The sequence below is a fragment of the Crotalus tigris genome, unplaced genomic scaffold (assembly GCF_016545835.1).
Source record: "Crotalus tigris isolate CLP2741 ecotype Arizona unplaced genomic scaffold, ASM1654583v1 scf7180000018081.1164505, whole genome shotgun sequence".
Lineage (NCBI taxonomy): Eukaryota > Metazoa > Chordata > Lepidosauria > Squamata > Viperidae > Crotalus > Crotalus tigris.
Genome location: NW_024096813.1, coordinates 784,270 through 808,962, shown reverse-complemented (window position 1 = coordinate 808,962; position 24,693 = coordinate 784,270). Strand labels below are relative to the sequence as shown.

The window sequence follows — 24,693 nt, the reverse complement described above, 5'->3', positions numbered from 1 at the left end:
GGCATACAAAACCATGACCTTTTTGCCACCTTTGACAAATGCTTTTGCTGGCAACTTTCTATTTTTATATGATAACAAGCTTTGATGATGTTCCTGTTTGGAAGTTCACACATATTGCATTTTCTATTTCTTCTTTTTCATTCAACCACTTGCCTCCACAACCATGCACACATGTGGAAAATGAAAAATCTAGCCATTATTTTTAAACTGCTTTTGTTTATTATTTTTAAAATAATTTTCTGTGTTGAATTACCTTTTCTTATCTGTGCTTATGTTGGGCAAATGCAGTGATGGAGGGTCTGATGCAGAGTTTATTAACGACTTATTGCTGATTCCTCTCCATTTTGTTGGCACATACTGTAATGGTGGGTCAGGTGGCCACTGTGTATTTGGTCTCCCACCCATTGAAGACAGTGGAGTGTTGGCTTGTGCATAGTAGGGCAGCAAGAATGAGGATGATTGACTTCCATGATTGAAGAATGCCAGTGGCAGAGTCCCTTGGCCTGCTGGCATGTTTTTGTCAGATACTGGCTGGCAATATTTCTCTAGGAGGAACTCGCTTTGGGAAGAAGGAGAAAGTGGTTGGAAAAGACTGTTCATGTTGCTTAAGCTGGGCTGAGGAAGCTGGACACTTTCACACAGAGGACGCTCCTCTTGACAGATAGGGCTCAGCTGGAAATCTTCTCCATCCATGGGAATATAAGGAGCCAAAGTTTCAAGATCCAGTTCATTAAAGTCACTCTGTCCAATGAAAAGATTAAAGGGGTGGGGCAGTGAAGAAAAACAAATTTCCAATTTAAAACTAGAAAGCTAGAGTCCCTCTCTTCTCTCCTGTCCCAGAACAATATCTAAGGCAGAGTATGCCTTAATCCATGTAGCATATGGCTTTGTAATTTTCCTTTTAAACCAAATTCCTCAGCCATCTAAATCAGGGGTCTTCAAACCTGGCCCTTTTATGACTTGTGGACTTCAACTCCCAGAATTCCTCAGCCAGGCATATTTTAGAGTACAATACTATAGAACAATGACTGAGAATGATGGAAGTTGTAGTCCAGCACATCTTAAGCAACCATTGCTTACTTAGCATCTGTCAAATATGTTATATAAAGTGCCCCTAGCCTGACATTGCCAGATTGAAAAGCCCAGTCCAGGGAAATGGAAATGATTTTTCCATTATATCTCTCACATTAATGCAGAACCCGTGCACTATATAAGCTTCCCATTCTTATGAATATGAGCAGTAGCTACTGACTCTTAAGTCTGCATATAAAGAACTGAAACAACATGCTCTTCTGAGTTTTGGCTTGATGCTTTATTCATGGCTTCTCTTACCTGTGAACTGCATTGATTCTTGGCATCTGTGTCCATGGCAAAAAGTTTCTCAATCATCTCTATCTTCAGGTCTTCATCTAAAGAAGTGTAATAATCTCCTGGGCTACTTGGCTTTAGGATGAAATGAGAAAACAGACTATCAACAAGTACAAAAATGGCCATAAAGCAGTTAGCTGCATAGAATGAAACATTGGGAAGAAAAGACAGGGCCAACATGGATAATTTCCTGAAACTGATTCCTTTTCTTGGCATTGCTGCATGCCTCTCATCTAAAAATATTTCAAGTAGTGTCCCAATAGTCAGGGCCGTATTTAGGAGACATAGGAGATGCAGGATTAGGAAAAAAAAAACCTCTTTCAGCAGTAGCAGCCTATTGCTGGAAAAAGGATGAGCACTGGGTCATAATCCAAGAAGTCAGGTCTATATTAAAGAAGTTGAAAAAAAATTCAGGAAATGATGACTATATTTGTTTTCCTGCTGGCCAACATTTGTGAAATACAGTGTGGTTACAGATGTATTTACATGTCATAAATCTGGGAGAAGTATTAAACCACAGTATCTTTTTAACCAAGAGTAGGTCCAGGCTTTCTCTTGCTTCAAAGGAACTTATTGCTAGGTAAGTTTGTTTAGGGCTACAGTATAGTCCTGACATGCAGAGCAACGATTAAAACAAAACATTAAAATATTAAGTCACTTAACAACCACATCACTTAACAATGGAAATTCCTGTCCCAACTGTAGTTGTAAGTCAAGGATTACTTGTAGATTTGTTTCCCCACAATTCTGACAATGGTTCCTCATTCTTCTAGCACTGAACTCAATATTATATATATATATATATATATATATATATATATATATATATATATATATATATATATATATATATATGGTACAAATAAAATACGAACACCAGGAGAGTATAAATATAAAAATATACTTTACTAAAAGCTGCCATAGACATGCCCAGGAGTCGTATTTTTATGCCAATTTTCCAATATATATATATATTTTGTGTTAGGGAAAAAAAATGATACCAGACCCACACTCACAAAAACCACACAGAAGGTCACCACCACACATCCATGCAAAAAACAAACCCAAAGCCACACCGATGACGAGGCACGACCACAAACCAGAAGCCAGACCACAGCTGCATCATTAGCCACTTTAAACCCCTCCAATCCATACATGAAGCAAACTGACACCCTCCATGAAGAGGAAGCACGACCACGAACGCGAAGCCAAAAATAGCAAGGCAGCCCAAAATCTCAAACCCCTCTGCAACTCAGACTAACCCGAGCACAACCAAACAGAACACTCCCCCAGCCAATCAGAGAACAGCCAAGCCCCTAACCATTCAGAACACACCTCCACCCAATCAGAACACAGCCAAGCTCCCACCCAATCAGTTCATACCCCCACTGGCAGTTAAAAGGAAGAAACAGCTAAGACCACAGATTGCTGCTCAAAGCACGAAGCTGAAAACACCAGCCTGAAGATGACGAATGGGACTTCGTCGAAACGTTGATGCATTCTCTGAGAATGTCATTTCTTTTCTCTCATTTTCATGTTTTAAATGAAGTAGGATTATACCAAACTAATCTCAGTCACCATTAGCCTCTGATATTGGTTTTGGTTTCAGTGGATAAAGGCAGCTGGAAGCAATTCCTTTTTTTTTTTTTAATGTTTCTACCATAATCCAGTTAGTGCTGGTAACCCCCCCCCCCACACCCACACTTCAAAGCTGGCAATGCTGCTAGATGTCAGTGAAAAGTTCTTTCTTACGGTGGAACAGCTGCTGTTGCTGCTTGCACTGGGGGTACTGCTGCCAGGTACAACTTGAGGCAAGGTAAATGATGGTACACTCAGCTTTTCAGTCTGTGATCCCTGGTTCTTCCCTTCTGTAACCCACTGAGTGTTTGGAGTCATTGCAGCTTTGTTGTAGGTAGGGATTTCCTCAAACTTTTGCGTTCCTGAAATTGAGGCAAGCAAGGTCAGTTCATTGGTACTAGCAATCCCAGGACTTTTTTTTTTTTAAGGAAAAGAAAACAAGTTGGGAAATATGTTCAGATGAGGGAGCTTACTTTACTCCCCAAATAGCAAATAGCTAAATTTTAATTTAGTGGGAGATATTAAGCCTCATTCAATAGTCACTAATGCTTCTTTTATATGTTTGAAATCACTGTTATGTCAATAAATGGTTTTCTTTAATCAACCAATACTGATCAATCAATTAATCATACTTCCATTCTTGGCTGCTTGTACTCTATCTAATCAAGAATTAAAACATTCACAGTTAGAGTAATAAACAATATGAAACATAATAATTATCTATCCATCCATCCATTCATCATCTATCACTGTGTTTATATGATATTTTGTGGGAGATGCTACAATCTACTAGCTCTCTTGTGGTTAACTACTGTACAAATACAACATGATGTTCACCACTTACTCTTCCCAAAATATTACTAACCAAAGTCAAGAGAAATAATTGCATCGCCTGGTGTGGGTGCCAACTGGGCAAGTTCTTCTGGTTCTTCCTTCAGCTTGGTAAATAAGAAGTCACTCTTATCAGCCACTGGAATTCCATGGTCATATATAGAGTTCATGGACATCATATGAGGCTTAAAAAGTGATTCTGTCTGATCCATGGAGAATACAATTTCATTGTTCTCTATTTCACTAACAAGATAAAGTATTAGATATCTTATTATTATGGAAGACAGTATTCATGTAAATACAAAGGATAACAATAAGAGTGTTAACCAAAGATCTGTGGACAACTAGATATTGTTGGCTTACAGCTATCTTTGGTGCTAACTGGGATTAATAGGAATGAATGCTCCAAGAGAATCTGCAGGGCCAGTTTCCCCACTCTATACTTGCCCTGTTATTTGAGGGATTTGCATTCCACAGCTTCATAAAAAGTGTCTATGGAGATTCTCAGTCATCCAGGCAACTAGACTTCGTTTTTTCCTTGAGGAAGAAATTACACTTCTCACCAAGAAACTTCTTTCAGTTCAGTTCAGTTTCCATCATTCAGCCAGAAGTGAAGATGCTTTTTGGATGAGAAGTGAAACGTCTTCCTCAAAGAAAAACAAAGTCCAGTTGCCTTTTGAAATAGCATCTTTGAGATCTCCTACAGAAACAAGAAAAAATGCCCAGATTGTATTGCTTCTCCAACAATTCTCATTTAGCTAGCATTCTTCAGGGTTTCAGCTATCTTACCTTAGAACATAATTAATGCAAATTATGCACTGAGGCTGCAAGTTCCGAGTATTGTAGATGACTGTTCCTTGGGTCTCAAGCCACACGTAGCCACCATGCTTGGCAAGCATGCGATACTGCCCTGTAACCACTTGACCTTTCCCACACACTGGAGATAGAGAAGGAAAGAGAAACATGATACATGGCAATATCATTTTTCAGTATTATGGCACCTTTAAAAATATCAGAAATGTGTGGCATCACAGACCTATTAAAGTATTAATTCAAGACAATGTAAGGGCCCACTTCAGTTCTCAACCCTTGCAAGCTTCTTATTGACCTTCCTTTTCCATTGGTGCATCTTTTAAGAGAGGAGAAAACTGATGAGAGAAATCAGCCATCTCCATTACTCCCATTGGCATTTCTATTTCTATCTGGCAGAAGCCAAGTCTTTTTGGATTTGTGTACTTCAGTGTGATCTCTGTGGCAGTTTCCCAGGGATCACAGAATTCATCTGATTCCCTTCTTGAGATCAGAGGCAGTTTCCAGCAATGGATTTCCTGGGTTGTCACTTTCCCTAGCCTTGAAACTGGCTTAATTCTGATTTAGATGAGAATTTAGGCACTTATTGGACCAATAGAATACTCTATTTCCCATAGTTACAACTAATGATAGGCTAAACAAACCTCAAAAGAACAACAAAGGCAAGAAAAACAATGATGGTTGCTAGATGGGTTTGTAAATATTGTAAATAATATTGATTTGATTTATTATTTTTATCATGAATAGTTTTAATTTGTCTTCATTCCAAATCATATTGGGAAGTATTACAACAGAAACCTGATATATAAAATAGCCAAGCAAGCAAACTTTGCTTTGAAGAAGGACCAGAGTCCTGCCCCCCCATTAGTAATTAGATATCCCTCCCTCCCACCTTGACATTATAAAGACTGCAAAATTCTTGCCTGATTTAAAAACCAGCTTCCAAAATACTTTGCACAATTTTGCAAATGGAAAGTCTGAGAGATTCTAATTTTGGGATTTGCTTCTGAGTAGATATTCATCACATTTTATTATTATAATTCATACCAATGTGGTGTTGTGATGGAAATTCTAGAACTAGAAAGGGGAAAACCCAGATTTGGGCCTGCCCTTAGCTCAGGAAACTGATTGGATGTTTATGGGCCAATCTGTCTCTCAGCTCAGCCTACTTACAATGTTATTGTTGTGGTAAAAATGGAAGAATAAGGTGAACAAGGTGAACAAATAGCCATACTAAATCCTTTGTTTATGTATAATCTACAAAGCACACCTCTAATGATTTTATTGCATCCCTTTATTGGTGAAGTTCTGCATTCAGAGTAATCTTGCTCTTAAAGAGATTATATTTTGATTATTAGATTAGTGAGGTGCATAAACAAAAAAAGTCAAAGATTTTGTCTAAAAACCATTTAAGCAAATGGCTTCTGTATGTCTGTGAAACATTATTACATGGGATTCTTAATAGAGATCTCATTAAGGCATGATCATGTGATGTGCCTGTTACATTATTCAGAAGAGGTTTAGTGCTTTCATCTTTAAAAGAAAACAAGTCACACCATGTTCTGATACAACAAGTTGCTGTTACAGATGTGTTAGGGGAGAATGATATCTAATGGTGGATAAATAATTCTTTCATTTTGGGCCAACTGAAGAGTGACTGCTAGCTGATCACTACAAAAAAGAAAACACATCACTGGACAGTTTTCCATACAATCTGCACATGCTACTAGCCACCTTTAATAAATTGGTTTTGGCAGCAAATTTGCTCTTTCATTGCTCACTTGCAATTTCTGGTAAATTATAAACAAGCTAAAAAAATAATCCTATTAATTTGCAGTTAGGAGTGAACTGTGAAATGGGGTCTGAGAGCATCTTTTCAACTAACTTGATTTTATTAAAAGGACTGAAAAGTTTGCAGTTCCCTTCAATAATTCATTTTAGATTATAGTTAAATGCAGACTTCATGTTTTTAATACAAGCTCTTTTTCCCTCCCCAATGCCTTTTGACTAGTTTACAGTCTTGTCTGGAGTTTTGATAACTGGAAATCTTGTACACTATGAGTTGGCTTATTAAGGATACTGCCCTAACATACTGAATTTAGAATGTTATTTCCCACCCCTCCTCTGATTCAAGTTTTCACAATGAACTGTAGTTATAAATAGCTGAATTTCTGGAAGAAGTCTAGTCTGTGATGCTATTGTTAAATTCAGAAGTGGTTACCATAAACCAGGAAGCAGGAACATGCTTTATATTAAGCCATGTCCTAAATCAAGCTAATTGGAATGATACAATACCAAGTCAAAGCAGGGCTCCTTTAAATCTGAATTATCTAGCAGCTTCATAACAATTCAGAGCATACTACATTACCACTTTGTCCCTTGTCTATGATTTGGACTATTTGCATGGCACATGATGTACCAGGCCTTTGAACTATGGTGCTGGAGAAGACTCCTGCGAGTCCCTTGGACTGCAAGGCGTTCAAACCGGTCAGTCCTAGAAGAGATCAACCCCGACTGCTCTTTAGAAGGCCAGATCCTGAAGTTGAAACTCAAATACTTTGGCCACCTAAGGAAGGACTCACTGGAAAAGGGCCTAATGCTGGGAAAGATTGAGGGCAATAGAAGAAGGGGACGACAGAGAATGAGATGGCTGGATGGAGTCACTGAAGCAGTAAGTGTGAACTTAAATAGACTCCAGAAGATGTTAGAGGACAGGAAGACCTGGAGGAACATTGTCCATGGGGTCGCGATGGGTTGGACACGACTTTGCAATTAACAACAACAACAACAACATGATGTATTACAAAACCAATATTCCTGATGCTCTTTCTCTTTCAATATTCCAAATTTTCCAAGACTATTGTCATAACAATTTCCTACTCTATTGTTTTAGAACATTTCCCCCCATCTTTTACTTCATATTAAAGAATGTGATTTTTATAATTAAAAAAGCAGATATTTTCCATCTGCATAAAGTTGAATTTCCTAACTTAAAAGATTACAGTTGTTCCAAATGACATGAATACATATAGGCTAGGTTTTTTGTTTTTTGTTTTAAAAAGACTGGCAACCAAAATGAATGATAAAATTCAGTGGGATTACGACAGACTAAAAATTGAAATTAAAATTAGTATTGGTATTAATACTGTTTGGATGATTCTATAGAATGAGTACATATAAAAGAAAAGATTCCCTTTCTCTTTCCCCATATCACATATTCAATAAAATGTAAATTTATTTATTATTAATTTATTTTCTCCCCACCTTGATTATGTTTATAAATAATTCAAGGTGGCAAACACACATACTATTCCACCTTCCTATTTTCCCCACAACAAAACTCCTGTGAGGTGGGTTGGGCTGAGAGAGAGGGACTAGTCAAAGCCACATGCCTAAAGTGGGATTAGAATTCATTGTCTCCTAGTTTGGTGCCAAATTAAATTAATTAATTAATTATTTTTTATCCCATCTTTATTATTTCTATTAATAGCTCAAGGCAGTGAACATATCTAATACTATTTTAGACTTGCACTTGATAACTCCAAATAATTTTTTGAAAATTTGAAATGGGGTCTTTACTCACTTATTTTATTATTCTTGGTCATTAAAACAGCTGTATCTCTTTTTTTAAAACAATCAAACAAAATGTGTCTTATTCTCCAGTAAAAATAGCAATGCCAGCACATTGTACAAGCACTTTTGAAACTAGAATTGGCACTTACTTTTTTATGTTTGCCTACAACAGGAGTCTCCAACCCTTAGAAAATTTATGAAGTATCATGGGTATTCTCCTAAAAAGGCTGCCATGAAGTGTATGACCAGTCACAAAACTCTTATTTAAGAAAACCAGTAAGACCCCCCCCCCATGAATGTACTGTATGTTCATATCTCATTTTCAGTACATAATCTTTTCCTCTACTTAGCTTAATGCTTGTTCTTTGCTTAGCATAAAGCCATAGGAAAACTGAGAGTCCATTTTGCAGTAACAATGTATAGGTAACTATAATTAGCATCCATTTTTAGATATTATGTAACAAGCTACAGTGAGAAACAATGTGAAAGGAACTAAGAGACAAGAGGATGGACAGCAATAAAAATAGAACAAGTTGCAATTCTGCTTTCATTTATCTGAGGGTTAATAAACTCCTGAATCATACATAGGAAAGTGCGGTTAATTTTTTGTTGTTCTAAATATACAAGCATTAAGAAAGGAAAGCTGTAAGAGTTTATGCAGTGTGGTTGCACAAGTCACTATAGACCTCTAAAACATGGCCATCCATAGTTGGCCTTCTGGTGCCTTGTGCAGCTCTCTGAACCTTGGCAGACAGACATCTTTCAAAGGGTCTCCAATATTTCCCACTAAAGCACTATTATTATTATTATTACTATTATTATTATTATTATTATTATTATTATTATTATTATTATCATCATCATCATCATCATCATCATCATCATCATCATCATCATCATATGGTGTTATTGCACTAGCCAGGAAACCACAATGTAGTAGTTTGGCTGCCAATTTACCAGCACCATTGTAGAATACGCTCATGCGCTTCCCAAGGTGCACTACAGGAGACCAAGCTGGCTTTGCACCAGAGAAACAGATGAGCAGCTCTCCTGCAGCGTCATCGAAGGCCCACACCTTTCTCCAGACCTGTCTTGCAAATGGGTGCTACAACCGGAAAGATTCAGAGCCAGCAGGAATCTGACTGACTGCATGAGGCATCAATTCGTCTCCCCATTGAAGTGGTGCCTAATTTATCTACTTGCACAGAACATGCTTTTGAACTGTTAGGTGAATAGAAGCTAAGACGAGTGATGGGAGCTCACCCACCACACAGTGCTAGGACTCAAACCTCATTTAAGTCACTGAGCCATCATGCCTCTACCAAAACACTGAGCAGGGGACTGGATTCAGTGACATAAGTAACCCCTTTATTTTTGTTTCTGACAAATGTATTGATCATCAGACTGGTACCCATATGTGAATTCTTCAGATTGCTTTTCCTGCAACATTTTCACATAGCTATTTGTTTATTTGTAGTTTCATAAAATCCTCCACTTTTTCCTTTCCCTTCATTATAAATTGCTTCCCCAAAACCCACTCCCAAATCCCAATAACCTAATATGGGTAAATCCGTTTACCCATTTCCTGTTAGCATTTATAACAATTATCAAATGCCATTCTTACTTTAATGACATCAAGGTAGGCTTTTGTTTATTTATTTTCTGCTTGAGAAAAACTAACTTTCCAGTTACAAACGAAAACCAGCAATAACTCTTGTGATACTTTAAAGACTCACAGGCATATTGTAGTGTTCGTCTCAGTTAGCAAGAGCATTTATCTATCTATTTATTTATGATATTTTGAGGAAACCTGAGTACAAAATGATGCTTAGGGGCTAACAATAGAAATCCTACATATCCAGACAAACATATTCCCTGTAACTTAAAACATAACCAACAGGGTCTCCACAAGTATCCTATTGGATACTTGGAACAACAAATTTTTAAGGACTCCCTGAACATTATCAGGGTGTCAGCCAATGGATGTCTAGGGATACAGTATCTCATTCCAAAGGGCAGCACAATTACTGAGAAAGCACGCTACTTGGCCCTGTTAGATGATATTGTTTGAGCCAAGGACCTGAAATGCACCACTGCCCAATTTAATAGAGTAGGCAGAAATAATCTGGCCCTATGCCATGAATGGTGGCATATCTGCATATGTATAGATAAGTCTGTCTATGATGAATGATGAAACAGGATCTAGTCTGGGTCACTCACTGGGACCAAAGATTTATTCTTCCAAGCTTTTGGCTCATGTTGGAGCCCATCATCAGGGAACTTCTTTCTCTCCAGAATATGTTCACTGGATTATTCTGTGTTATATTTATATGTTTCCTGTTGTGTGCAGCTTTTAGTTGTTCATTAGTGTATTGATGGCTGGCTATGTTTTGCCTTGTACCACTGCATCAACTCCTAAGTACCTGATAGGCAGGAGGTAAAACAGCACTCCTATTGACTGACAAGGGGCTGTTTCCCCGGCTTCAATAATTTCTCTGGCTGTTTTTGTCCCTACTCAGCCAACAATCACAGTAGCTGCAAAATTGAATGCAATGTCCTTGTTCATTGCAATGTGAGGCTATCACTAGTTCAGGTCATTGGTAAGAAAGCTTTGAAGGATAAACCTTTGGTCTCAGTGATTGCCCAGATTGGATCTTGCAATATTATCCAGGGATACATGTATTTACTGTTATTTGCAATGACAAAACAGTTGAATTCAGAAATGGATAATGTGGCCTCAGAGTCACATGAAGCTCCCCTATCAATTTAAACATATCCCTCACCAGGGGTTCCCTCTGATTGCACTGATAATTTTTTGCTTATAGATAAAATAGGTGTTTAACATCTAAAACTTCTCCCCCTCAAATAAAAAGGAAACAGGCATTTGTTTAATCCTGCCCATATGCAAGGAGTCTCTTTGTATTATCACCTGATTTTAATGACAACGGTAATGCACAAATTATTAAAAAAATGGCCCTTCCAGCTTTCTATTTTCTTAAATAATATGGTCACTTTAGGAAAGGACTGGTTCTCAACATTATTTTCCAAATCACACCATTTACAGGGAATTGGAGATATACAGGTAGTCTTCTATACAGATGTCTGTAAAAATACACTTCTAACTGAGGTCCCTGACATGCAAGCTTCTGTGAAACACATGTCTAAGTGTTATTCTTCTTCTTCTTCATCATCATCATTATCGTCATCATCATCATCATCATCATTGTTGTTGTTCTGGCTGACTGGAGTCATGTTTAACTCACACTTCACCTAATAATTATAATTTTTGAGGGTGACTTACAGTTTTGATGACTTTTGGTCATATTCTCAGAATCCAGTGCATGATAGAATTCATACGCAGAACGGCCCAGCAGTTCCTCAGGGTGATATCCAACTAATTCAGTTATCCTTTATAAAATACACATATATTAATTATAAAAGGAATTTAAAAGAAAAACCCTACAGGAAAACTGATTGAATACATTATACCTGTAGTCTGTTCTTGCCAAATCTATAGAAGTGGTAATCAATTGCTGAATAATCCAGGTAACTGCATGTAACTCACATTTCATTTAAAACAAGAGCTGTTTAATGCACATGTACATGTCTGTCAGATCTGTAGTCTTAGCCTAGCATTAGTGATGGTTCTTGTGAATGAGGTGAATAATTCCTGTGACTGGGTTAGATAATGTTTTGTAGATTTGTATTGCATCTCCTATCTTCCATTCTAAGGACTTCTAGGTGACAAAAGGTGTAAGTCTCCAGAGAATTTATGATTAGGAATTCAAATCCCGGCTCCAAGCTACCATCAGACTCATTACTCATAACTTTTGGCAATGGTTATATTTCTCTTTCCTTCTCACATAATATCATTTTTTACTTGGCCTTGATGCAAATATTGCACCTACATTACAGTTATCTATGCTTAGCTTTAACCAAAGTTTCCAAACTATTGTAAGTCAATTATATAATATTATCAATAAAACCTACATGATGGAACTCTATGGAGAACTTCCAAGAGATATGGAATAGAGAAATTTGCAAAAAAAGGAGGATCATATTTGATGTATAGTTTGATAATCTCTTAGCCCTAGGTAAGAAATGAAGAAACATTCATGTCTTGGGATAACTGCTATATCTTTGATTATTCTTGAAACAACAGACTGGAAGAAAGCCATGAGGGGGAGTGGAATTTAATAAAATACTGAATTAAAAATTGAACTTTTGACTTTTGTTCCTCTTTGAGGTTCCGTAATTTACATAGTGTTGACTTTTTCAGTTGGAATTTATAACTAGGAATTAGCTCATTGTTTTTGGTATTTCCTTTACTAAAGCAAAACATTAAACAAACAAATGCTAGGCAACCTTCTAACACTGTGATTGGCCCAGAACTCCATGAGAGTAATCTGCTGTACTTTATGCAATAATGCTTCCTAACATAAATTCCATACAAATGTTCACACAGTGACTCTGGTCCTTGCATCATCAGTGTAGAAATGAGTCAGTGGTGCTGTGAAGATTGATTCAAAAATCACATGCATAGGATTATCTTTTATTAAATATAACATGTAACCTATATTAAAATAATTGCTGTCATTAAAAACAAAGCCTTTTTCTCCTTCTCCTCTACATATCAGGATAACCTTGTTAACATTGTGTACAGTTTTGATCATATCTAAGTCAGGCACATGAATCCTATTATCTGTAAAGTATAATTGGATAAACTCTTTTTAAAAAAACTGTGAAATGAAAAGACTACAATAAGGTTACTCTCTCCCCTTTGAACTGCATCACTCCTAGTTGACGTTAAACTTACAAAGCCAGGAAATAAAACCGTAGAACAAATACGGCGTCTCCTCTCCCTGTAAGCACGTAGTTGCCATTATCCCTAATGACGGTAACACTATCATTATTCTCACAAGGACTGTGATTTTTGTGCTGCCTTGAAGGAGCCTGGCTTTTCTTTTTCTTCCTCTTTTCCCTCTTTTCATGCAATTAAAGGGCACTTTCATTCAGCCACTAGCTTTGCCCTCCTATTCCGCATAGCAGTTTTGCACCTGTACGAATGTTTTACTGCTAAACTTGTGAACTGTGGTTGGTAACAGAGGAAGGAAGAAAATAGAAAATCCATTCAGCTGACCCACAGGAGAGTCATAGTTTTCCCCAAGCATTTGCTCACTACATTTGCTTTTCAGAATGAGAAAAATATATCAGGGACTGTGCAGAGATGATAACTGTCTTCCCTACTGTAATTAAAGCATGGGGAATGGTGGCAGATGTTATAATGCTTGCTTCAACAGAAAGCAGGGAAGATTCAAGGCTGGGGTTCAAGAGCAAGGAACCACTAGTCAATTATGAAACCTACAGCTCCACAGGAAACTGCAAAGTCAGCATAAGAATTCACTATAAGGATATCATTTGATTGTTTTATTTTCTAAGGTATGGTTGAAACACTCATGGTAATTATCTCCAACAGTCACTGGAACAGAGAGATATTGGGTTTTGATCAATGACAAATACAAGATGGCAAGAACATGTTGAAGAACAAAGATGGGTTACATTTCATTGTTAAGGGTTCATTTGGTGGTTACACTAGAGCAGCCTGATTTTTCCATGTAATAATGAATAAATTGCCATGGCATAATGTGTGAAATGACTTGAACTGCAATAATAATAATATATATATAATAAATAGTGGGTGTCACAGTATCTGGAGACAGCAGAATAGAATAGAAAGAACTGGGGAAGATAACAAAAGACCTGCAAATAGAAATAGAATGACTGTGGCTGAAGAAAGCAAAGGTAATACCAATAGTAATAGGGCCTTGGGTGCAATCCCAAAATAACTGGAGCACCATTTGAATACCATCGGCATTGACAAGGTCACCATCAGTCAATTGCAAAAGAAGCTTTATTCAGAACAGTTTATATCCTGTGATGATACCTTTAATACCATCAAACATCAACATCTCCCTATCCCAGGTCTTTGGGAAGGACTAGATATTAAAAATGCCAAATCCAATCTGAACATCTTGGTGACCAAATAACAAACAAACAACAACAACAATAGTAATAATAACCCCCAGTGAGGCACTACCTTGACATGGTTGTGGGGCTTGTGTACTCTGAGGAGGACGAGAGCTATGCCAGAGGTTCAACAGATCTCATCAGAGGAGTCAGACAAAGAGTGTCTCTCCCATAAAAAATATGGTGAGACATAAATTTCAGAAAGCACCGGCTCGGATGTTGCCTGGCTTAACAAGATCCACGCTAGATGTTGGAGTTCCTGAATATCTGGTGAAAAATGGGCTACAGGGCTGTTGACTGAGCATCTAGGGCCAGCAGCTGCAGAACTACTGTTTTACCCATCGCAAATACACAGTGATCAAAAACAAAGAAATAATAATCTGTTATTACAGATCAAATCCAACAAGAAGAGGATATCTGAAACGAATGCCCCAGTTCTGGAAAGAACAACATCCAGAATCAGAAATAACAGAACAGAGACTAGCAGATCAATGTCGATTTGTAATACAAAATAAAGTATTCACAGGAACAGAATTGGATGAACTGCAAAGGTTTACCCAGGGCAAAGAAATCAAAGCCTTCCCAGAAATAACTCAAAATGTAGAGGCAAACCAAGGGGAGGTGGGTGGGCAGTAGAGGAATCCAGCAGAGATATACAGCTATTTTCATTTAGAAACCAGGCACCTCTTCCTCAGGAAGAACAAAACCCTCTAACTAAAGAAATAAAAGAATTGAAACAAAGAATAACTGAACATCTAGAACAGCACAAAAACAACAGAATAAGGCTGCCTGCATTGAAGCTTGTTACAAAGAAACAGCTAGACAAGCATTAAAAGATGCAAATACTGCAATATCAAGCATAAGCACCAATTCATTGCAACAAACAAACCAACTAATGTATAGCACAGCTGCAATTATAACTGAATACCTGGGATGCAAAATCAATTAAGAAGAAAAAAAATCAAACAATACACCACAAAAATGGAAGGTTAGACTGGAAAATAAGACCAGCAAGTTAAGATCAGATACAAGCAAGCTAGAACAGATGAAAGAAAAGAAGCTGAAGAACAAGAAGACCAAAGAATACCTAATCAAGAAATACCACTTAGAAACAAGGAAGATAAAGGAAGCACTGGAAATAATAAAGCAGCAAATAACAGCTATAGCCAGGAATATCAGCAGATACGAAGCTCGAATTGCAACTTATAGGCAGAACCTCCAATTTCAATCCAATCAGAAACGTTTCTACCAATCCATCAGTGGAGAAACTGAATGAATCAGTCAGTACAAAAGATCAACTCCTAATAGACAAAATGATCTTGGAAAACTGCAAGAGAAGGAAGACCAACCTGAATGCGGCATGGATTGACTACAAAAAGGCATTCGACTCTCTACCACATGACCGGATAATCAAGTGCCTAGAAATAACAGGAGTCAGTAGAAACATCAGAAAGTTTGTGCAAAGATTGATGGCATAATGGAAGACACAGCTGCAGATCAATGGTAAAAGACTGGGAGAGGTTAATATAAAGAGAGGAATATTTCAAGGAGATTCACTATCACCACTACTATTTGTCATTGCACTGTTTCCTCTGTCAACAATACTGACTAACTCAGACCATGGCTATCAAATGCCAAAAACATCTCCCAGACTATCCCACCTCCTTTACATGGATGATCTGAGGCTGTATGGAAAAACATTATCTGAAATAGAATAAGCAGATAATAACAAGACTTGGCAATGGCTAAGAGCAGGAAAGTTGAAGAAAGAGACCGAGGGACTAATTCTGGCTGCACAAGACCAAGCCTTAAGGACAAATGCATATAAAGTCAAAATTGAGAAGACAGCAACAGATAGTGTCGCCTATGCAAAGAAGCTAAAGGAACAGTGGACCACCTGGTAAGCTGCTGCAAGAAGATCGCACAGACTGACTACAAGCAGCAGCATGACAAAGTAGCAACAATGGTGCATTGGAAGATCTGCAAGAAATATCATTTGCCTGCAAGCAAGAACTGGTGGAACCATAAAATAGAGAAAGTCATAGAAAATGAAAATGTTAAATTGCTCTGGGACTTTAAAATTCAAACAGACAAGCACCATCCATATAATATCCCGGACTTAACAGTTGTCAATAAGAAAGACAAAAAGGTCTGGATGTGGCAGTGCCTGGAGACAGCAGAATAGAAGAGAAAGAAATGGAGAAGATAACAAAATACAAAGACCTACAAATAGAAATAGAATGACTGTGGCAAAGGCAAGCAAGGGTAGTACCAATAGTAATAGGACCTTGGGTGCAATCCCAAAACAACTGGCGCACCACTTTTACACCCTTGATTTTGACAAATTCGCCATCAGTCAATTGCAAAAGGTGGCCTTACTAGGAATAGTTTCCATCCTGCAACGATATCTGTAATACCATCAATTCAAACATGCATATCTGCCTATCCTAGTTCTTGGTAAGGACTCAATAGGTAGACAAAAATGCCAAATCCAGTCTGAACATCTGGCTGACTGTGCAATGATAAATAATAATAATAGTAGTAGTAATAATAATAATAATAATAATAGTTTTGAAACATGTAAATTTCTCATTTCAATTCAGTAAATGCAGAACTTCTAAGAAATGCTGCTTAAGATTGCAGTTTTGCTGCTATAAGCCTATTTCATTTTTATACGGTGCTGTTAGTATCTTCTGTCTTTGCCCAACTCCGACATTGGTCATCCTAACTTCCTTTTTGGCAAATGTCAAGTTGGGAAATGCCTAGTCACATCAATGCAGAATGAAGGTAATTATTGATTTCCCAAACATGCACTTTTATATGAACAACTATCAGGGCTATGACATACATTTAACAGGGTGTGTATTTTCCAAATCAGCCTATTACAGGATAGCTGGGACATTAGCATTTAATGTGACTGTCTTTTAAAATTTTAAAATAAATACCATGCAGAAACGTTTGAACTGGGAAACTTCAAACTTTTCTCTAGTGCTGAAAGACAACCTTATGCACTTTAGTCTTCTTATATACCACTTTATTTTAATCTTCTATCATCTTTTCAATCTGGATCTAACTTCCTTCATGTGGCATTAACCTCTGAAATACACACACCTTTAAAGCACTTCTTATAGTACATATATCCTGTGAAAATGTCATGTCAATGGGATCATATGTATTATTGGATTAGAAGATCTGTTGGACAAAGGAGGTGTTATTTCATTACCTTTTCACCCATTCTCACTAAGACCATTTCTGCAGGATGGCAAATAGCAGTTTAGATCCTAAATGTCAGAGGACAATGGGTATGTTCTCAAAGAGCAGGCAAAGTGGAAAACAGGAAAATTCTACCCCGACTTATATTATACTGAAATATTATCCAAGGATTATGACTTCTGATAATTGGATAAACTATCCATATGCTTTTGTTAATATTCAGCTCATCTTTAAGCAGCATTAACCTTGGGGCATTACTCCTTTAATTACAGATATGGCCTTGGCTAATTTTTAAAAGTAAATATTGTAATTGGTTAATTTTATTCTATTCCCCATAAAACATGATGTACCCAAAGTATTTCTTTTTCAGCCTTTTGACCCACTTGGAATACTCTGCTGAAGTAGCCTAACAGAGAGGTCCTAGTGGAGGTTTGCCTATTTCTGAAACCTACAGAACATTCAGAATCAATGCTTTTTAAAGCCTTAATGCATACAGACTGCAGGCATGGAAATCACATTAGTTTGGTCCATGTGGCACCAAGGACCAGATGTGATGATAAATGGCCTGTCAATCTCGTATCATTTACTTCATCCCTTTCAAGTGGCACATGGTTCATGAACAGATAAGAGATGCAGCAACAGACGTGAAAGAAACTACAGTGTTCAGACTCCTATGCTGCTGCGTGTGAGGGTCCATGTCTAGGAGTCTCTCTGTATTGTGCAAAATGACAGTTCAGTATCAGATTTATCCCCTCTATCTCCAGAAGATGTAGTCAAATTTACACTGACCTCTCATGTATAGTTTATATATTTCTTACCCCCCCCCCGCTCCAATATCATTCATTGGCATTAAGAGTTTAGAGTTGAAACAGTGTGATGTCAGTAGAAATAGAGAGGAGGCAATGCTGCAAAGAGTTGTTGCTTTCTGTAACAGGCCTGATTAATAAAAAGAAATGAAACCCCTACTTTGTATTTATTCTGGCTTTGGTTTATGTGGAAGTCTTTATCCTTGCATTTTATGGTAATGGGCAAGCAGTTGTCAGAGTTTAACTAGACCACTAGCAGAAACTATAAAAAATGGCAAGGCACTGGGTACTTACAATCACTTGTTCCAAGTGATGATGTTGCTGAATAAAAGGATTTACAAATAGTCCCCCTAATTAAAGTACAATTAAAATCAAAAACTTTTTTGGTGGGTGGGGAGAACTAATGGACAGACAATAGAAAAAAATCATGGAACTTTGTTTTTATGTATGATAACTGTAGACAGACTATTACATGTTCAAAAATGGAAAGGCTCAAACTGCCCACAAAATACAGATCAATAGGAGGGCCAGACTTTTTAAGATGTGTGGACTTCAATTCCTAGAATTTCCCAGTCAGCATGAATGTTGCTGAGGTTGAGAAAGACTGATCTAGAAGGATTCCAGCCCACGGATGACAAGCTATGTTTTTAAAGTCAGTAACTAAAAACCAAGGTTTCTGCTGAAATTCCCTTTTTCTAAGCCATTTTCCTTCCATTGTGGCAAACAAGACCTGGGATTCTTAATAAGAGGGAATCAATAGGAAGAAGGAACAGCAGCATGGAAGCAGCCAGATATATTATTAAAAATCAGTATCTGCTTATCCCAGGTCCTTGGGAAGGACTCATTAAGTGGACCAAAAAACCCAATCCAGTCTAAACATCTGGCTGACTATGCAACCAACCATAATAATAATAATAATATATTAAAATTAAAATTTATATGCTATCTGACCCCAAGTGACTGGGTGGAAAAAGCATTAGGACTGAGAAAGTCCTGTCTGAAGCCCTAGACTGGCAAATCTTGTTGACACTATATAGTAAAAGATAGTTTTAGATCACTGCCTTCTTTTTTGTAGGTTTGCTGTTATTTAATTCTTGCTGGTTGCAACCAATACAGATTTAGTAGAGCTGGCGGCAGAGTAAATGAGTTAGAGAGGTGATGGCACCTTAGCATAGGTAACTTCTCCTGTGCTTCCCATTGCAGACAGGCACACAGAAAATATATATCAAGAGAACACAAGAGGAAAGTAGGAAAACACACATTTCTTTATTACCCTTAAGAAAATGAAGATGCTTAGTGTGACTACTAGCTTCAAGAGGTAAGAAAGCTTTTCATAAGCCCTGCTTGCAAGATTTCTCAATCTTGATCTCACAAACAGTCCTGAGCAACAGGGAGCATTGTTATCTTACTATCAGCTATTGCAAACCAATATAAAATAAGTAAACAACATCACAGAAAGAACAGAAAAGCTTATTCTTATACTGGAATGCTAAATGATATAAAACAAAATAAAATCCAAGAAGAAACATTACTCAAGAATTGTTTTTTTGTTTTTAAACTTCAGGCTTGAAGGCCTGCTTTTTCCCCCCTTGACTCCCCAAACTATCAACTAAAATCCACGGTAAACAGCATTTGCTTAGAGTTATAAAGTCTAGAAATTTGGTTGATATCAGAATAAAACTGAACTCACAGTCCTTCTGTTTTTGTTGACTTCAACCATTTTAGCTTTATAATTAAGGATAGGTGAGTGCAAAATCCATTTTATAACTGCAAACATTGATAAGAAAAACAAATAAAAATTATATGCAGATTTAACATTAGATCCAGATTAATTTTATGCCAATGCCAGGTTTAGGTAATATCTATAAAATGTGGATTGTATCTGCATAGTCTTAGGCATGCAGCAAAATCACAGGACATGATACATTTTAAGGGCAAGTTCATGGAAATTTATGTCACAAGATATTTCTCTACTTGAAGGAAAATCAGAAAATAGCTTTTTACTTCACAGTAACTTCTGTTTGAAGGGTTGCCCGGAGATCAGTTCATCTATTTTTTTTAAAAAATATGAAAACTCCTTAACAAAGGAAAGGCAGACTCTTGAAAATGCCTTAGCCACGAAAGGCAACTGGGTGACTTTGGACCAGTCACCTTCTCTCAGCCCAATTCCTCCCCTCAAGTTTGTTGTTGTAGGGAAATAGGAGGAGGATATGTTCACTGTCTTATTTGTAAGAATAAAAAAGGCGCAGAATGAATGAATGAATGAATATCAACCAGCCTGAAATGTCCTAAAAGTGCTCTATGTAGAAAAATTGAAATCTCAAAGAGGGAAAATGGTACCATATTTGGGCTGTAGAATCCATGGCTGGGAAAGTATGTCTAATTCCCAACAGCCAATTTACTATACTTAGAACTATCATCATTTTATATACAGGATATATTTAACTTCTTATATATCAGCACCATTTTCTTAACAGCCTCATTTATCAAGGTTATTCTTTCTCCAGTTTTGGTGGTAAATGTTTTTCTTTTCAGAGCAGTTCACTTCCTTTGTCATGCCCTTCAATTTCTTATGTAGCCTATATGTGAGAATTGTCTATGGGGACAAGGTGTTGATGGTATAAAAAGAACAATATGTAATGTTTTGAAAACAGAAAATATACAGCTATCGTCAAATGCCCTCTAATACTAAAAAGCTGGGAAATACATGAGTAGTTGTTTCCAAAATACAGTTTCTGTTCAGTAGGAATATAAAACACCCCGTATAACAGAAAGGCACTAGATAACTAAAGGACATCAGGTTTTGGCAATTAATAATTGCCACAGGCACAGAACCTAGAGGCTTCCACTATATTTTGGGTGCAGTGAGGATTAGTCCAGCTATCTGGCTTTCAATGTGTATAAGTTCGGTTCATTTTTCTTGTTCGTTTGTGATTTTGCATTTGATCAAAGGTAATCAATCATTCCCTGACCACAATCTCTTAGAGAAAGTGGACATCCCACTTTCTCTTCTTTTCCTTGGCAAGCTTCCCCCTCACCAATATATTTTACAAATGGATATCATAAGCAGGCATGCAGTTCCTTGATGCTTATAAAACTCTCTGGCTTAATTTTACTTGCATATATCAGTAGTGTTTACATTCTCCAAAATAATCCACACTGCAAAAGGAGACTCTGCAAAATTTTGTACTAAGGTTTTGTGACATTTGGCACTATGCTTTATGTGGAAACCATAATTACTTGAAGAATCATCATAAAGCAATTGCTCAATTTTTTTGAGTAAAAGTAGCTGAGGACAGCCAGCCTGCAGCTGATGTTCTGAGACAATCAAAACACTGATGGGATACAACTCCTATATCTCTTCGAATGACAAGTGGTCATGAGATCGGTGTCAAATTTTATAAATAAACAAACAAATTTATATGGTCCTAATCTGCATATTAGGCCAAATGAGTTATAATAAAATGCATTTTTCTATTTAAGATTCTATATGAAAATATACTGTTGATGAGATCTTTCCATTAAAAACAATCTTCTTTATTAGAAAACAAATTTTTGTTTTTGATTTTAGCATTTTGAACATCCTTCTCTGTAAAATGAAGAGGTATGATCCATTCCTCCTATATGAATATATCAAACTTCAGGCCTCCAGAAACAGAATGAAAATATAGACTTGACTGTACCAGTTCAGACTACAGGAGGGAGATAACAATTTTGAATGTTTTCCCTTTGGATATATTCAAATTAAAAAAAAAACATGACAAGAAGAAAAATTTTAGTACAGATCAACCTCCCCAGTACTATTTTCAAATTGCGAGAATATAATTCTCCCACCAAAAGGATGTGGATGATCCAGTGTAATATACTAGAACTCTGCCACCATGTTCTCTTCTCTTTGCCTATTTTAAGGATTTTAAAAATGAATCAGTCATATTAGAAATAGACTAGGCTGCTTATGTTTCCCAACAAAAAAGAGATTATCATTTCACCTGTCATCACAGTAAGTAAATTTCATGTCCATGCTATGACGGCTCAGGAAAGTCTTGCTGTCCAATGGAATATCAGTATTGGAAGGATGCTGAATGGGCTCACACATCAGTATAAGGCAGGATAAGAGTGGCTCCTTAAAACCACACAGAGCATGAGGAGGACAGGTATTATAGACCTTAATTTGTCCTGTGCAGTGCAAAACCTGAAAAGTAAAAATTGTTTGTATAATTATATTATTATAACATAGAACAGTGGAGGGGGAAAAATAGGATTGAATTTTTCAACCATTGTCACTAAAGTTACCTTCCACGTGGCAGATTTGAGATTTACAGTTCTGCCTCTGTTGGTAACAGTGCATTTCATTCTCATGAAGAAGTCACGTTCCAGGGACATCTCTTTATTTTTTTTCCCACAACCTGGACCTAAGAAAAAGAAAAATAATTATTTTAGCTCCTTTTCAGTACAACTGTTACTGGATATCCTATTCAATATAGGAGGAGCACTAAACACATGGCCTTTAAAATGCTAAGCTCAGGTTCAGAAGATAAGATAAGATAAGATAACCTTTATTTTATTATTATTATTATTATTTTTTAAATTTATAAGCCGCCCCACTCCCGAGGACTCTGGGCGGCTAACAATAAAAAGACATAAAACATAACAAAACAAACAGTACAAGAACAGTCATCCAGGGGTCAGATTTTATAAACCCCAGGCCTGCCGGAAAAGCCAGGTCTTAAGCAGCTTACAGAAAACCAACAGGGTGGGAGCGGTCCTAATCTCCGGGGGGAGCTGGTTCCAAGAGGTGGGCGCCATCACAGAGAAAGCCCTCCTCCGCGGCCCCGCCAAATGGCACTGCTTGGCCAACGGGATCTGAAGGAGGCCCAGCCTGTGGGATCTAACCAGACGAAGGGAACTATGAGGTAGTAGGCGGTCTCGCAAATAGCCTGGCCCTGAGCCATATAGGGCTTTAAAGGTAATAACCAACACCTTGAATTGGACCTGGAGACCAATAGGCAACCAGTGCAGATCACGGAGGATAGGTGTAACATGGGTGTACCGAGGAGCACCCACTATCACTCGTGCCGCTGCATTCTGGACCAACTGTAGTCTCCGAATACTTTTCAAGGGTAGCCCATGTAGAGAGCGTTGCAGTAGTCCAGACGTGAGGGGACAAGGGCATGAGTGACTGTAAGGAGAGCCTCCCGGTCCAGGTAGGGTCGCAACTGGTGCAACAGACGAACTTGTGCAAAGGTCTTCCCAGCCATAGCCGTCAAATGATATTCCAAATTCAGCTGTGGATCAAGGAGGACACCCAAGTTGCGAACCCACTCCAAAGGGGGTATATTTCCCCCCGCAAAAGTCAACACTGAACAGTTGACATGGTCCTTGGGAGGCAACATCCAAAGCCACTCGGTCTTGTCAGGATTGAGCCTGAGTCTGTTAACCCCCATCCAGACCCTCACGGCTGGATATTGTCATTTTTTTACTGTGGGCACAATGGCACACATCAAAAATGAAATTTAGTTGCCCGCTCTCAAGTGAAACATATACATGACACACACCTAAACATACTATGAACAACATATGTATAGACCCACACCCCTACATATACGTAGCAAATAAATATTAAATACTGTCCATCTTGAATATATAACGGAAGGAGGAAGCTTGAGAGTTCACAAGGTTAATGCTGTATGGAATGAAACTATGGCTGAATCTGGATGTTCTGCTACGGATACCACGAAGCCTCCTCCCAGAAGGTAACAAGGAAAACAGAAGAATCCTGAATAATAGCTGACTGGTAATGGGGCTGGTATACCATCACCAAGATGCTTCATGGCACAGATACATCTCTACACAATTTAACTGCCATAATTCAGGATTCTTTTGAATACAGTCGCCTACTATTTCAGTTGGTCCATCTTTCCAAGCCAGGTCCCCATGCCAGAGATCAGCCCAGAAACCTGGTAGGTACAGGGGAGACATCCCAGTTTAAAAAGGCTGGATTATCCTTAAAATCCTGTATTGACCTAGAAGAAAGAACTAGAGGAGTAAAAGGATGAGGATATGCCCACACTAACACAAAGTAAAAAATAGAAGTCCCTGACTGCACCACCAACCTTGGTCCAGGGATTATTTGCTCATAAATGATGTGTACATGTAATGCAATTCTGAAAACTCAAACTTCAGGTTAAAATAAATGCTCCAAGTACAGTTTTAAAAATTATTTACCATTTTTCAAACTTAGATTTTCCCGAATTTCTTCATGATCACATGGGTGAGTGAAATCAAAAATGCTGTGGCCAGTCAATTCCACCTAGAAAAATGGGGGGAAAAACCAAGAATGGTATTTCCATCTTGTTGGCAGAAAAGATAGAATAAAATCAACTGAGAAAAAGGGAAGAAATAAAAAATTACAAAATGAATTTACCTGTGCAATGTGTGAGATAGATAGACAGTCAGACAGGCAGACATACAAAAATTTCATCTATTC

The 24,693-nt window shown here is 37.6% G+C and overlaps 1 protein-coding gene across 3 annotated transcripts in view; it reads right to left on the bottom strand.

Annotated features, from left to right (window-relative positions):
• Positions 1–24,693, bottom strand: part of EPAS1 (endothelial PAS domain protein 1) — a 107,446-nt gene that overhangs the window by 9,992 nt on the left and 72,761 nt on the right. For all 3 annotated transcript variants that reach the window (XM_039347473.1, XM_039347474.1, XM_039347472.1), the window contains 9 exons: positions 24,432–24,516; positions 22,500–22,618; positions 22,196–22,398; positions 11,462–11,568; positions 4,567–4,714; positions 3,812–4,020; positions 3,121–3,308; positions 1,333–1,443; positions 254–741 (listed from right to left, as the gene is read on the bottom strand). In XM_039347473.1, the coding sequence (XP_039203407.1) occupies positions 254–741; positions 1,333–1,443; positions 3,121–3,308; positions 3,812–4,020; positions 4,567–4,714; positions 11,462–11,568; positions 22,196–22,398; positions 22,500–22,618; positions 24,432–24,516 (1,658 nt within the window). The remainder of the gene's footprint in view (positions 1–253; positions 742–1,332; positions 1,444–3,120; positions 3,309–3,811; positions 4,021–4,566; positions 4,715–11,461; positions 11,569–22,195; positions 22,399–22,499; positions 22,619–24,431; positions 24,517–24,693) is intronic.